The following is a 13,675-nucleotide window of genomic DNA, read 5'->3' as shown; positions in this document are numbered from 1 at the left end:
TGTGAAGCATATGTTCAAATTGCCCATTTTAAATTGAGATGTTTATCTTATTGAGTTGTAAAAGTTCTTTATATCTTCAGGATACAAATCCTTTGTCAGCTATGCATATTACAAATATTTTCTTCTGTCTGTGGGTTGTATTTTCATTTCCTTAACAGTATCTTCCAAAACATTTTTAATTCATTAAATTCCTTCTTTATAATATTTTTCTTTTAAAATGATTTTTGCTTTTTGTATCCTAGGGAATTTTTGTCTAATTCAAAGTGATGAAGATTTTATACTTTGTTTTGTTCTAGAATTTTTATTGTTCTTTTATACTTAGATCAATCATACATCTCAGGTCAATTATTCTATATGTGAGGTAAGAGTTAAAATTATTATTATTATCTTTTTCCATATAGATACTCAGTTGTTTCAGCACCATATGTTGAAAAGACTATTCTTTTTCCATTGGATAACTTTGGCATCCTTATGAAAATCAATTGACCAAGCATATGTGGATCTTTTTCTGGACTCAATAACCATAGCTCATGAGATCATTGAGTAGCCTTTTCAACCTAATATATAATGTAGAAGAAGAACCTTTTGGAAAGAACATAAGATTTCAACAGAGACTGAGAAGAGACAAGGAAGATAATAATCTTACAACTAGCTATCTCCTCTCTCTTTACTCATTCTCCGCTCAGAATAACTCACCTACCACACAGGATTAGTCACTTCCAGGAAGACAGAAGTAGGTTATTCAGGTCACAAAAGCCACTTAACCACATAAGTGTGACTCCTCTATTAGATTTTCTTTGGAAGTTGTAGATAGCAAGTGAAAGTCAGGACAGGTGCATATTATGATTTTTACTTTCTCAGTCTGTTTCTTAGCCCTGCTTAAGTCTCCAGTTATATGCATATAGCTATCATTACATTAGAAAATTTTCATTTAAGCTCAGTAGATAAGTATAGATGAAACCATCATAAGAAAAAAAACCTAATCAGGGTAATTCACATTCATGGTAACTACTAAAGCGGAGAGTGAATGCATATCAAGAATAATAATACAAGACTAATTGATCTATACGGATAAAAGGGATAAAACGAATCCATATTTACACTTACATTGGTTCCACATCCTATGCTATTTTAATTCACAGCTTACTTTGAAATGTCTTTGAAAGGTATTGTTTGTTCAATGAATACATTTAAAAATAGTACCTTGACTGAACCCTGGGGTCCCCTAGCAGATTTCAGAGCAGATAGAAGAGTTTTAGCATTTTGAATAACTCCTAAATTTTCAAGTAAACATTGCTCTTCTATAAGATACTTCTGTCAGGAAGCCTCATGTTGTGTTAGATGAAAGCATCTTTTTGTCTTGGTGGCTGTCTCCTGTATTAACCATTTCTTTAAGGCATTGCTAATAGAAGTTCAAGATGCACTTCCTGAGATTCACTGTGTGTTGGGTCATCCTAAGAGTAAGAATCACCCTGTAGGTATATCTGAACATTACTTGCACATATAATGTAATGACAATTTTTATATTTGAATCATTTCCTTATACTTCTTTTACTTCCGTATCATATGCAACATTCTCATTTGCATCATTTTTGTGGCCATTAACTTATTTTGGGTTATCTTGGTTATTTGGAATTTTGATTTATTCTTCTATTTTTTGGTAAACTTCATAAAGATAAGTACTACAGCCTACTCATCTCTGTATTCTCCAAAGCACTAATGAAGCACCATGCATTTGGTTATATTCAATGTATATTTGTGTAGTATTAATAAATACCAGGACTAATTCTATAGTTATATACTAATCATATTATGAAGCTTCCAGTCTACTTACATTGCCAGGAACACAATTAAGCTCATGGCCCATCCAATTCTCAATAATGAGAAGACAGGTTCGACAGTGTGGGATGATTAAAATGTTTAATGTTCAATTAGTCTTCTTGGATTAGGTCTAGTAAAGAAAAAGATAGGTAATTTAAAGTTATATTATAGAGAATATTATTTTACAAAAACCTTAAGAGGGCAATTTGAAAAGGGCATTGATTGCTCAAAACATAAAATATCCAAGGCACCATTTTTGAAACTACAAAGACCAGATAAAAGGATTATAAATATACTGAAAGTGAGTGATACAGACTAGAAACCTGAAAAATGTGGCAAAACTCGGTATGAAGAATTTATTTAATCTAGCAGAAATAGGAAAAGGTGGACAATATAAATGACTCTTAAATCTACAGTGACATCTATTATCATAAATTACCAACATGAGGAATGCCATGATATCAAAAGTAATTTTCTTGAGTCATTACATTTCAAAGACATAGCACAATAGCAAGTATATAAAAATATGAATGTGTGAAATGTGAACAATTTCCCCCACTGGGAAGCGAAGGAAGTTACAGGTCTTTGTGAAGCATTTCAAGAATGAAGTCAGCAATAAACAGTGGTAGAGTTGGGGTTGGGGGTTGTGGCGTGTACTTGTGGGCACCTACCAGCAAAGTTTAGGAACATGAATTTGGTGACATTTGCCATTATTAGAAATAACTTGTTTTAAGAGATGGTATGTGAATATGCTGCTGCTAAGGCAAGGAGCCCCCATAGCACAACCATTTTAGGCTAATTTTTTTAAGAGCGCTCATGTCAAATCTTGCTTTCCCACATGGAGTTGCATTCCATTTGACAGAACATGTGCTTTGGAGGAGACCTTGGGGGCAAAGGAGTTCCACTTTCTGTCTAATTACATAAAATACTGAACAAGTAGGTGGTCTTGGTCTGTGAAAACTTTCTACAAATTTACTCATTCTAAAAACCTACACTCTAATTCTGGATTTTTTTCTGAATGTCCTTCTGAGATAAAATCTGCAATTTGACTCATTTTAAAATGAATTTTATACCTGAATTAATGCCTTTCAAATGTTTGAATTTTGTTCTTCCTGAAAACTTCCACCAAGCTAGCTGTTTCCAGTCGCTGGTGCAACATGACTTCCAGTTCTCTCGTGATCCTGGTTGCTCTTAACTTGTTCCCTTTCTTTTGAATGAATTCTCATTTTTCTGTATCTTTAAAGTATTGTGACTCCCACTGCCATAAATAATGGGCAATATATTGGAAGAACTAATTCATGAAAGAAGAAATATAAATTTCCAAAAAATATGCAAAAATGTTTAATTTCCATAGTAATCAACTGGATGCCAATTAAAGCAAGATACCATTTTTGGCATATGTGAAATTGGCAAAGATGGAAGAAACAACACAAAATTCTGGCAAGGGTGTGAGGAAGCAGGCACCTCAGTACATTGGTACACTAGAAGAAAAAAAAAAATCAGAGAAGTGCCCAAAAACTCTTGAATAAACCTGTTCGTATAGAAAAAAATGGCAATGGGGGAATGGTTAAATAGATTATGGCACAATATAGCTATTAAAAGTGTTTTAAGATAATTTAATGACATTGGGGAAATGCTTGCAATTTCTTATTAAGGATTAAAACAAGTTTTAAAAATACTTCCAGAAATGGTCTGATCAATTCTGAACCTTGCTATCTCTTCTTGGACTTTTCTATGCATCTTAGGGCACAGTGACCTTTTAAATTGCTATGTATCATATTAGAGTGCTCTAAAACCTCCAAATATTTTTCATGAGTACTGCTGTAAAGTCATGCTCTTGTCTTTTCTGAACCTAAGTGCCCTGCTTTACATTTGTTCCTATCAGATTTCATTTGGTTTTATTGAACCCATATGTTTGTGTTGTTGAATGCTTTTTTTCTTTTTATATCGTTCCATATTGAACAGCCACTCACAGCTCTGCATGATCCACAGATCCATTTGCATGACATTAATGTCCTCATCCAACATTAATGCCCTTTTATCTATCAAACATTATAGAGTATGTCCTTTTTCTTTTTTTTACTAGAGATGAAAACCACTATAATCAGCGTCACCAAAATATGTCTTGGACAAGCCATTTTAATTTGAGGTAAGACTGGCACTAAAGATGGAAAACCATTCTAAGTGAATTGAATTGTATCTGTTACACTTCTGGGGAAATGTAGGCATGTGGAGGAAAATTATTTTGGAAGATTACATAGATTTTTAAGTGACTTCATAAGCATAGAAATAGTATGTTTGCAAAGTTTTACAATGATAGATGCAAGAACTCTCAACAATGCATGGTGTAAGAGGCTGCTGGTGTACACACACTGCATATTTGTATTACTCAACAATTTTAGGCATGGGTTCAGGGGTAGTAAACCTCAACTTAATCCTGTAAAGGACCTGCAGATATTATCACCAGTTACAGCCCTTAAACAGAATGTCCAACCTATGTCATTCATCAACCAGATGCTATAGTTTTTTTTGTCCTTAAAAGGAATTTCACATTGATCTGGAAGAAGGCAAACACTGGCTGCTTCTCTTCTCTAATTATTTTGTTTTTAGAGTCTCAACTAATCTCTCTCAATGGACAAACTAAGAAAATTTATATGCTAACATGCAAAGCATTTTTCCCAAGACAGCAAATAGTTTCCTATTAGGTGAGAAAGAACTTTAGGATGTGAAATTCTGTTTGCATTAAGGGAAAAGAATTTCTAGATAGCTTAAAGAAAATAATGTGCAAAAATAGAAAGTATTAAGAGGGGAAGAAAAATGTTGGGAGCTAAAGAGAAAAAAAGTATGAAGGGCCTCTCTCCAGGGGAATATACTTTATGTCATTTTGGTATGGACAACCAAATATGGCATATTAAGTCCCTTTTCCCTGAACAAGCTCATATGCCAATGTGCATAGGGAAAGGGAGGGGTATGCAAGAGAGAAATTTGTTATTTTCAGATATGAGAACCGCCAGTTTCATTTTTTACTTTAAAAAAATCATCGCAACATTGCATAGACCTGAAGACCAAAGGGAAGTTGAAAAGGGAACTTAATTTTTGCAACATCTTACACGGGAAGGAAAGAGGCATACACACAATATTGGTTGATCAGAGGCAAGGATAGATCTATCTTATGTTAACCAAAGATCATGAAGACATTAAAAGTCATGTTACTTCTACTGTTGGTAGAGTTAAGTCACTTGAAAGTATTTCTAGCATATTAATTTGTCTTTATTTTTTTGGGTAAGGGAAATCATTTCCTCTCTTTTTGGCATTATAGGACCTAGAACAATATTCCCTAGTTTATTTTGTTTGAGGCATGGATACTGACATCCATTTAAAGAGAAATTTTTCTTAGGTGTTCTTAATAAGGATTATCAACATAATTCATCCATACAGTTGCACAAAACTGAGTAATTTTTTTTAGGCTATATGTCATCATGACTAAGAATACTATGCCAGAGACTGCTACATATTCATCAAACTCTGTTCCTTTTCCTCCCAGGCACATCAGACAACACTGCCCACCTCTACCAGGCCACGTGACTGAAACTACCCAGTGGAATATGGATGGAGTGTTGCATACTTGTGGACTTGTCCACAAAACCCTCCAACACAGAATCCTCCATACTCTTTCACCATTAGCAGGCCAAATGGAGAGGTTTCTAAGAATGCAGAGGAGGGCAAAGCTACATGATGGGAGAAGCCTGGGTCACTGAATCATCCTCAGAGACAAGCTGTTTGGAGAGGAGCATCTAAACAAACCTTATTCTCTTAAGCTACTGAAATTTTGGGGTTGTTGTTTACATCGATTAGCCTGCCCCAATGAGGTATGGACTTTGGGTCAAATTGCCTGAGCTCAAAACCTCATTTCATCACCAGCTATGCAACCTTGGACAAGCTACTTAGCCTCTATGTGCTCCTGTTTCCTTATATGTGATATGGTGACAGTAACATTACGTACCTCACAGAGTATTTGAGGATATTGAATGAGGTATACAGCCCTATAATAAACATGGCATATAAGTTATTACTACTTTATTCCCAAAGAAGACTTTCATTTTAAGATCATATCCAAATAGGGGTCACCTACAGAGCTTGGTAAAGTACTGTAAGTTGATCTGTAAAATGAGAAACTATCTACATATAATGTTCAACTTCAAGAGTGTCGAATTTTCTAGAAAGAAAATCAGGGAGGAGCGGAGGAGGAAAGGAAGGGATGTAATGAAGGAGGGAGAGAGTTAAGAATGAAGACTTTTGTATTTTAAGCAGCTTATGTACTAACCCAACTTGCTAACAGGTCTGATACAGCAAGAAAGGAAATATACCTCAGCATTAGATAGTTAATGTGGAAAAAACTCATTCTGGAAGCTGACCAACATTTTCTCGTCATTGTTCGCGATAGTAGCCTAGACCTAGCCTTTCTGCCTTGAGTACTGAGTATATTGAATATCTTCTCCCCCAACCCCAGCCTTGCTTTTTCTCTTTCAATGACAAATACTCTCTGGCTTTATTCACATGTCCTTACTTATCTTGTAAAAGCAAACCAAACTGAAATGTACCGGTAGCCCTTTGCCATTTAGTAAGCTTTATTCTAAGGCATGGTGCCTATAAATAAAGCAATTTGATGCTAGGAAAAAAAAACCTCACCAAGTGCACAACTCTGTGTGTTTACAGTCTCTTCTATAAATAGATGAAGATTACAGGTTTTTAAAGTGAATGAGCGACTACAGCAAAGATTGTGTGAACTCAGAAAAATGAGTGAAGCATAAAATATACTGTATGTAATAGAAATGGGTATTTACTCAGTAGCAATGACAACAAAGTTAAACACAAGAAAATTAGTACTTTGAAGATTTGGTAACAACGAACCATGAAATGCCCTGGTTTGTGTCCCTTTGGAGTTTCTCAGAAGATACTGTTCACTATGTAGACAAATACGTGAATATATGAAGTTGGCTATTTATTCGTTAAGATGTTCTTCACTTTTATGAAAGTGAGCTCCTATTTTTCTGAAGTCTCCAAGGCACAAACAAAAAGAAACCTATCTGTAGAGAAAGAAGAGCTTTTCTACTCCAAAAATAAATTGTGCCTATTCTGAAAAGGGGGAAAAGAGTAGAGGACTTAAAAAAACACAACTAAATGAGATTTTCTGCAAAGTTACAATGCCCAAGGACAGCCCTGATTTGATGCTTTAGCAATTTACATGGAATTTTACTCTGGTGGTTTCTCTAAGTTTCCACAGAAACAAGCAACAAAACAATATGTTATCTCTGAGTCAAAGAAACCATTTTCAGAGCCTAGTGACTATAGTTTCAAAATTCTCCACTTCTAACAGTATCATATGAGTGGACTATAAAGAAAAAACTCTTTCAGTTTTGCATGGTGATTAAGTCGTGTGGGGCATTTGGGGCTTTGATTTATCTTCCCAGAGGGTATCTGGCTCAAAGATCTTGTGTGGTACAGAGAGGATGAGAAAACAAAGGGTAGCATTTCACCAGCCTGTGCAGTTGGATAATTTCACTAATACAGGCAGCCCAACTGGTGTGAGAGATTAGGTCACGGGGTCTGGGGATATTTCGACATTAATATGTACCAGTTCCACCAATCAACCTCCATAATCAACACCTCTTAGAAGAAGAGTATCAGTGACATGATCATCTTCAATAACAAAGAAGCAAGAAACTCACTTTTACATTCTCTAAATTAGTCCTAGAATTCATGATAAAAGAATGTGGTGTAGTCTTAGCAATAAACATAGAGAACAGAGAATATGGACAATTACTGGGATATGTTCTTTCAATTATGTGAATCTTTCTGCACTTCAGTGTAGGGATTTCTCTGACCATAAGTAGAATCAACACTAATTGGAGCCTTAGGATTCCAGCCATAGACTTTTTCAGTAAGTCTTTTATGCATGTTTCCAGCTACCGTTTTGTTCTTTAAAAAAAAATAGAAGTGGAAAAAGTATTAGAGGAGACATGAGGTAAGAATTTGACTCTCAGTATTGCCATTAGTCTATTTTAGAGCTGTGGACAAGTCACTTCACTTCTATAGGTCTATTTTTTTCAAGACAGAGGGGTTGGATTGGCTAGTCTCTAAAGCCCCTTGAAGCTCTGAAAGTCTAGAATACTTAACAAAGGCTAGCACTGGCTTCTTCAGTCACTGGATCTATGAATACTATTAAAATGATGAGGTCTTGACTTTTAAAAATGCAGTTCAGGGAAAGCATCTTTATCCCCCCTCATGTCTCTGGGACTATAAATCACTTGTGCTAAGGCATGCAAACACCTGACACTGGACGACATGGTTTGTTCTTTGCATTTGACATGCCACATTAAACGCTAGATGGGTATGCTAAAAAAATAAATAAACCATCTGATTATATTATCTTGCTTATTAAAGTTAAAGCTGAGCTTACTATTAGCATCTAATTAACACCACCAGGTAAAGTGCTTAGTGTTGTCTTTTTTCTAAGGAAATAACCAGTGATTCTCTTCTGATGCCTTTATACTTCTGGAAAGGTCAGCAAAGTCTCCAATTCAGACTCTTGCTCTCACAATGGCTGATTCATTCCAAATCTTCAAAGAACCATCTCCTTATATATTTTTCTCTTCGCACAATGGTCACAGTTCTCTAACCATATAATAAAAATCATGCAAATCTGAGTTCTGCTTACGCTAAACACAGGCTGATTTTAATAAGGGGGTCAGTGTTCATTCACTTCAGTGTGAATGCAGCTTGATGTAGTGTTTTTCCACGTGACTTTGGCAGAGCTGTGATTGTCAGAGCCTACAATACAGATGGTTATACTTGCGGGTCTGATCTTTGACGACTGTGGCATCTGTGTTCTCGGTTCCAGGTTAAGCAGCTTCTCTTTCTTCAATGGGCCAGCCATTGAATATTATTTTATGTACTCTTTACAATTGGTATGTTTCATTTGGACTTTTGCTTTATTTTTTCATCAGGATTCAAAATGTAAACCAACACATTTCATTGAAGTCTAAAATAGGTTTTCTGTGATTCATACACATCACTGAAAAATATAGGATTACATGTATGCATTTAAACATACACAACACACACACACACACACACACATGGACTCTGTGCATATATACAAACATCCTTGGTTTTTCTTTGATAGGTTTGATAGCAAGGTAAAACATAGTCTAGAAGGTTTATAATTTCCATTACCATAACAATAGAAATCATTACTACTTATCACTATGCTAACTTAGAAAGGATTCAAACGTTCATATTAAAACCCTTTTTAAAATTTCCTTGCTTTCTTCTAAATTCTGCATAATTAAAAATAATATTTACTCTATTATTTCTAGCTTGCATGCTTTTACGCTGATTTCAGCAAATTGTGGCCATTTTCAATAGTCCATTTGTCTAGAGCATTGGATGGAATTGAAACGTGTTTGTTTTTTACAGATGTTAACTCCTGGAATACATATACATCAGTGAGAGAGAGTTCAGTTGAATTTTTCAATGTTTAGCTGCTGGATGAAGCCTTTCAGTTGACTAGAACTAGTGGAAATGGCCAGAAATTTGTGTGACAATTTTGAATTGCTCCTTTGTCGTTCTCTTCTCTATCAGTAACTCTTGGATGAAAAGTTTCTCAATATGAGAGAAATTAGACTTTGTATTTCCACTGGAATTAGGAAGCTGAGGGCAAAAAATACAGAACATGGAAACAGAGAACATTAAGACTGCAGAGAAAAATAAGCTATGTGATTCTATCCAAATTCTGATTACACTGGAAATCATCCAATTAGGTCTTCAAATTGAGAATAATGGTTTTTGTTTCCCACTTTTAGAAAAAAAGAGATGAGAGACAATGACAATAAAAAGTGGGATTGAGGTTTAGTTAAGAAAAAAAAGGGGGGAAGGGAGGGGAGGGAGGAGAGGAAAGGAGAGGAGAGGCCACCCCTACCCCTCCAGAGGAAACACTGCCTGCTACAAACAACTCCTGCCACAGAGCGCTGTGGCCACTACAAAGTCTCCTGCTAAGTCTTCTTCATAGAGAGACAGGAGAGCAGGCAAGTGCTGAAAGTTTCTTTTTGGTAGGGACTGAAACAAATAGGTTTACCCCTGCATTTACCAGAAAACTAAATAAATTGTGTCATTCCCTGAATCATTCTGAGAATCACATGTTCCTTTATATTTAAAAGTGGAACTTCTATATCACAACAGGGGGTTAAACAGTCTGTATAACAATTTTAACGTTTGCATCTGTTTATTTTTCTTTGCGTGGGCAATTCTATCCATCATTAGCTCAAAAAATCTTGACATACACAGAATTAAAAACCATATGAGGAAACAACAGAAGAATAACAACAGTAACAGTTCCACCGTGGTGTTTGGTCATTTTCATGGATGTATTGGTGTTATTAAAATGGCAGCAGAGAGCAGCAAAGAGGCTTTGGTCCAAGATGGCTCATTTAATGAGAACTAATCATGGGACCTAGCATGGTAAAGACCTCTTAAGGTGAAATGTATCATCACTCTCATCCTCCAAATCATTCTCTGTAAGTTAAGCTTGGCTGCATCTTTTGAATAATTTGCAAGGATATTTTTGATCTCTCAGCAACTCTCTCAGCAAATCAGTCCTCTAATATTTAATGAACAATGACTATATGGAGAACAATGTCATCTCAAGATGGGGACAGGAGACTGTATTTCTCTGCGTTCATTCCCTCCTGTTGTCCTGCTTCCTCATTTTTCTCTACCTAAAAAGAGTCATTTAAAAAAAAAATCAAAAGTACTTACGTTCACAGGAGTCCTAGTGTATGGCCAAGACCATCCTTGTGATACTTTTTGCATATCCTGATGTATTATATTTGGCACTGAAATCAATTGGTTACTAGTCTACATAAATGCTATTCTATACAAATATTAGCAAAGGGAAGATCTGGAATATATCAAAGCAATTAACAAATTACAGCTTATCTGCTAAGGAGATGTCAGAATGTGCAGGCAATAGCCCAATGGATGGTCACAGGCATCACATGAGACAGCATATGTATGAGGACTCTACATGACAAAGCACTTTGGACATTAAGGTCATTATTATTGTTGTTATTATGGTATAACAACTGATACACTGTGGGGAAAATAAACCCCAAGAAGGCAAAAGTTCTGGTCAGATTTAATACAAGGAATCATCTCCTCTCCATGTCTAACAGTTGGCACTTGGCAATGATAATGTAATGTATGGAGAGATGCATCTTGAGCCTATAAAATAGAAATTTGAATATACAAATATATATTATGAAGTATGGTAGGATACAAATTGATGTAAAAATATGCTTTGCTTTCCTCGTTTCATGATTTTAAAAAGCATATATTTTTGTGTTGTTGGATGTTGAAATAGAGTTAGTAAACCCTTTTGGTTATGTTTTAAGAATGTTTTCACAGTATATGTTATTACAGTGTTGGTATCTTACATGTTAAATAGCTTTCTGAAATATTTAGGACTCAACCAAAAATAACTAAACAGTAATAGAGATCACTCTAGTACCAGGTTATGTTATATTGTTTGGGGTAGTGAGAATGGAGTGGTGGGAGCAGAAATCCATCAAGATTTGCTAGTTGGCCCATTTTGAATTAAGTGTTTGAATTGTTGAATAATCCTGATGGGTACGATGGCCATGATATCTCCCTTGTTAATCAAGAAATGGCCTGAGGCTTCAGCTGTAGGAGGTACTCTAGGACCATGGTATGTCAGGAAGATTCCTTCACTGCCTCTAGGCTAACTAGTAAGTGTGGTACAATACTTGTACCCAGATAGAATTTCTTGGGTCAGTGTTTGACAATCAACCATTCAAGATGGTGGAGCTGCTCAAGTTGAAGAGACCATAGAGTCAATAACCTAGTCTCACGAGGCCAAATCCCATGGCTTTTGAAAGTTATTCACTGTTCAAGAATACTGGGCAGCTATCTTGAAGGATAATCTTCCCATTTCTTAGGTCATGACTGTCATGTTACTGGCCTTCATTTCAATTCCAGTTAAATTATAAAGTGCAATATGTAATGTTGAACCTTCAGAATAAATGGAAAGAGCACAACCACCCTCCATGAAATCCCAAGTTCAAATTACTGGCAGGGTCACCATCCATATCTGAGAATGTACAGACTTGATCATCATTGTTGTCCTTGTCATCACCGTCATCGTCATTAGCATCAATATCATCACAGTTGTGGTATTACCATGCCAAGTGTTGTGGCAAGATCAGAAAAACTAACATCAAGACACTGTCCAGTTTGGGTGTGTGAATATTATCCTGTGTTTCTTGGCCCATTTAGCAAACACTTTCTTTTCAGTGATAAACCTATGCCCCCCATATGGAGCATGTTCATGAAGAAAATATTCATCACACTCATCTCTTCCTTGTTCATAGTAATGATAGGGGACTTTTCTATATCCTTCTGTCCTAAAAAAGAACAAAAAAAAAAAAAAAAAAAAAGAAAGAAAAGAAAAGGAGAGAAGAATTAAGATGAAGAATGAAGCAGTGATTTGCAAGAATCCATTATGTGCCCAGTAAATGCATTTACTTGCAAACCCATGCATGATTCTTGTCCATGAACTCAGTTAAAAGCTATTATGTATAAAAGCTTTTAGGAAGATGTACCAGACCCTTAGTGCTTTAATAAATCAAATAAAATTTATACATCACACCAATTGCATTCAAACATATACCTATCCCTTGAAGGAGGAAATGGTATATAATGGAAGCAAACTTTGGATAGCCTGATGCTCTTGCAGAGCTTGAAGAAGCTTTGTAATTTTTCAGGGTAAGATATTCGGTTCATCTGTGCTCCATTATACTTATAGTTAGGGTAGAAATATTTGATCATGAAGATTGTGGTTTAGTTACCATTTGGACAATATGATTACAATACTCTCTGAATTACATTATGCCAATTCTTAGTAGGAAAATCCATTTCATTACTTTGATGAAGCATGGAAGGTTTTTTTTTTTATTAAATAATTAGAAACAACCCCTCCAGCAAGGATATATTATGGACAAACATACACATTTTAAATAAGGATCTGGCAGATTACTCACTTATTAGTGAAATATAATTTCCAGGAATTCTTGTTAAGCTGTCAGCTTCTCTGAGGCTTCAGGACATTTTGTCCTTCATGATCAAATATAACCATTGAGTAGCTAGCTATCCATCAAGCCCTTAGAGCAGCAGAAATGACAAACTTGCTTTGCAAATTAAATAACCACTAAACTTGTTCTGTATTTCCAAGCCACAAATCCCTGATATGCCACTGATTAAGGGAAAAATGTTCCTTCTGACATTTGACATTAGATTGTAGTAAATATTTTTCTTTTTATCACCCCTAAAAGTCACAACTTGATGTGCTGACAATAAAATGTCATGTCAGCAAAGAGCACCGGGAAATAATTGTTGCTTTATCTGTTTTTCCGATTTATGGTATTAAAATGAATTGTGATATTTTGACAAGATATCAGAATTGGAGATGCATAAAAATAATTTCCTGTGATCTTACTTGCAGTAGGTGTCATTTATCATCCCGTAGACGTGAATGCCATAGCAGGCATCCATGGCCAGAATGAAGGTAAACCACCCCGTGCTGAGATAAGAGCCAGACTGGACTCTGTGGGGGGAACAAAAACAAACAATAATAATGAACAAAACAAAACAAACAAAACACATACACAGAACAACAATAAAGTGTGGTGAGAAACGAGCAACCTTTTATCAAAAACATAGCACTTGTTATCAGGAAGAAGCATTAAGAAACTTGACAATCTGTCAAAGATACACACTT

At 35.5% G+C, this 13,675-nt stretch overlaps 1 protein-coding gene and 1 long non-coding RNA gene across 4 annotated transcripts in view; one reads left to right on the top strand and one right to left on the bottom strand.

Moving 5' to 3' along the window:
* LOC121027337 (uncharacterized) overlaps positions 1 to 5,896 on the top strand; it is a 40,208-nt gene extending 34,312 nt beyond the window's left edge. The window contains exons 3-4 of the long non-coding RNA XR_005788669.1: positions 3,908 to 3,970; positions 5,366 to 5,896. This is a non-coding gene — a long non-coding RNA (uncharacterized LOC121027337). The remainder of the gene's footprint in view (positions 1 to 3,907; positions 3,971 to 5,365) is intronic.
* Positions 5,897 to 8,790: 2,894 nt separating this feature from the next.
* The window catches only part of ST6GALNAC3 (ST6 N-acetylgalactosaminide alpha-2,6-sialyltransferase 3), a 532,814-nt gene continuing 527,929 nt past the window's right edge, over positions 8,791 to 13,675 (bottom strand). For 2 of the 3 annotated variants that reach the window (XM_040470683.1, XM_040470682.1), the window contains exons 4-5: positions 13,394 to 13,501; positions 8,791 to 12,302 (exon numbers count right to left, since the gene is read on the bottom strand). In XM_040470683.1, coding sequence (XP_040326617.1) covers positions 12,116 to 12,302; positions 13,394 to 13,501 — 295 coding nt within the window. In that variant the 3' untranslated portion in view covers positions 8,791 to 12,115. The remainder of the gene's footprint in view (positions 12,303 to 13,393; positions 13,502 to 13,675) is intronic. The other variant, XM_040470685.1, reaches the window with a different exon arrangement.

Source organism: Herpailurus yagouaroundi, unplaced genomic scaffold (genome assembly GCF_014898765.1).
Source record: "Herpailurus yagouaroundi ecotype Mexico unplaced genomic scaffold, PumYag 77, whole genome shotgun sequence".
NCBI lineage: Eukaryota > Metazoa > Chordata > Mammalia > Carnivora > Felidae > Herpailurus > Herpailurus yagouaroundi.
The sequence above is the reverse complement of the archived record's forward strand: the minus strand, read 5'-3'. Positions and strand labels throughout refer to the sequence as shown.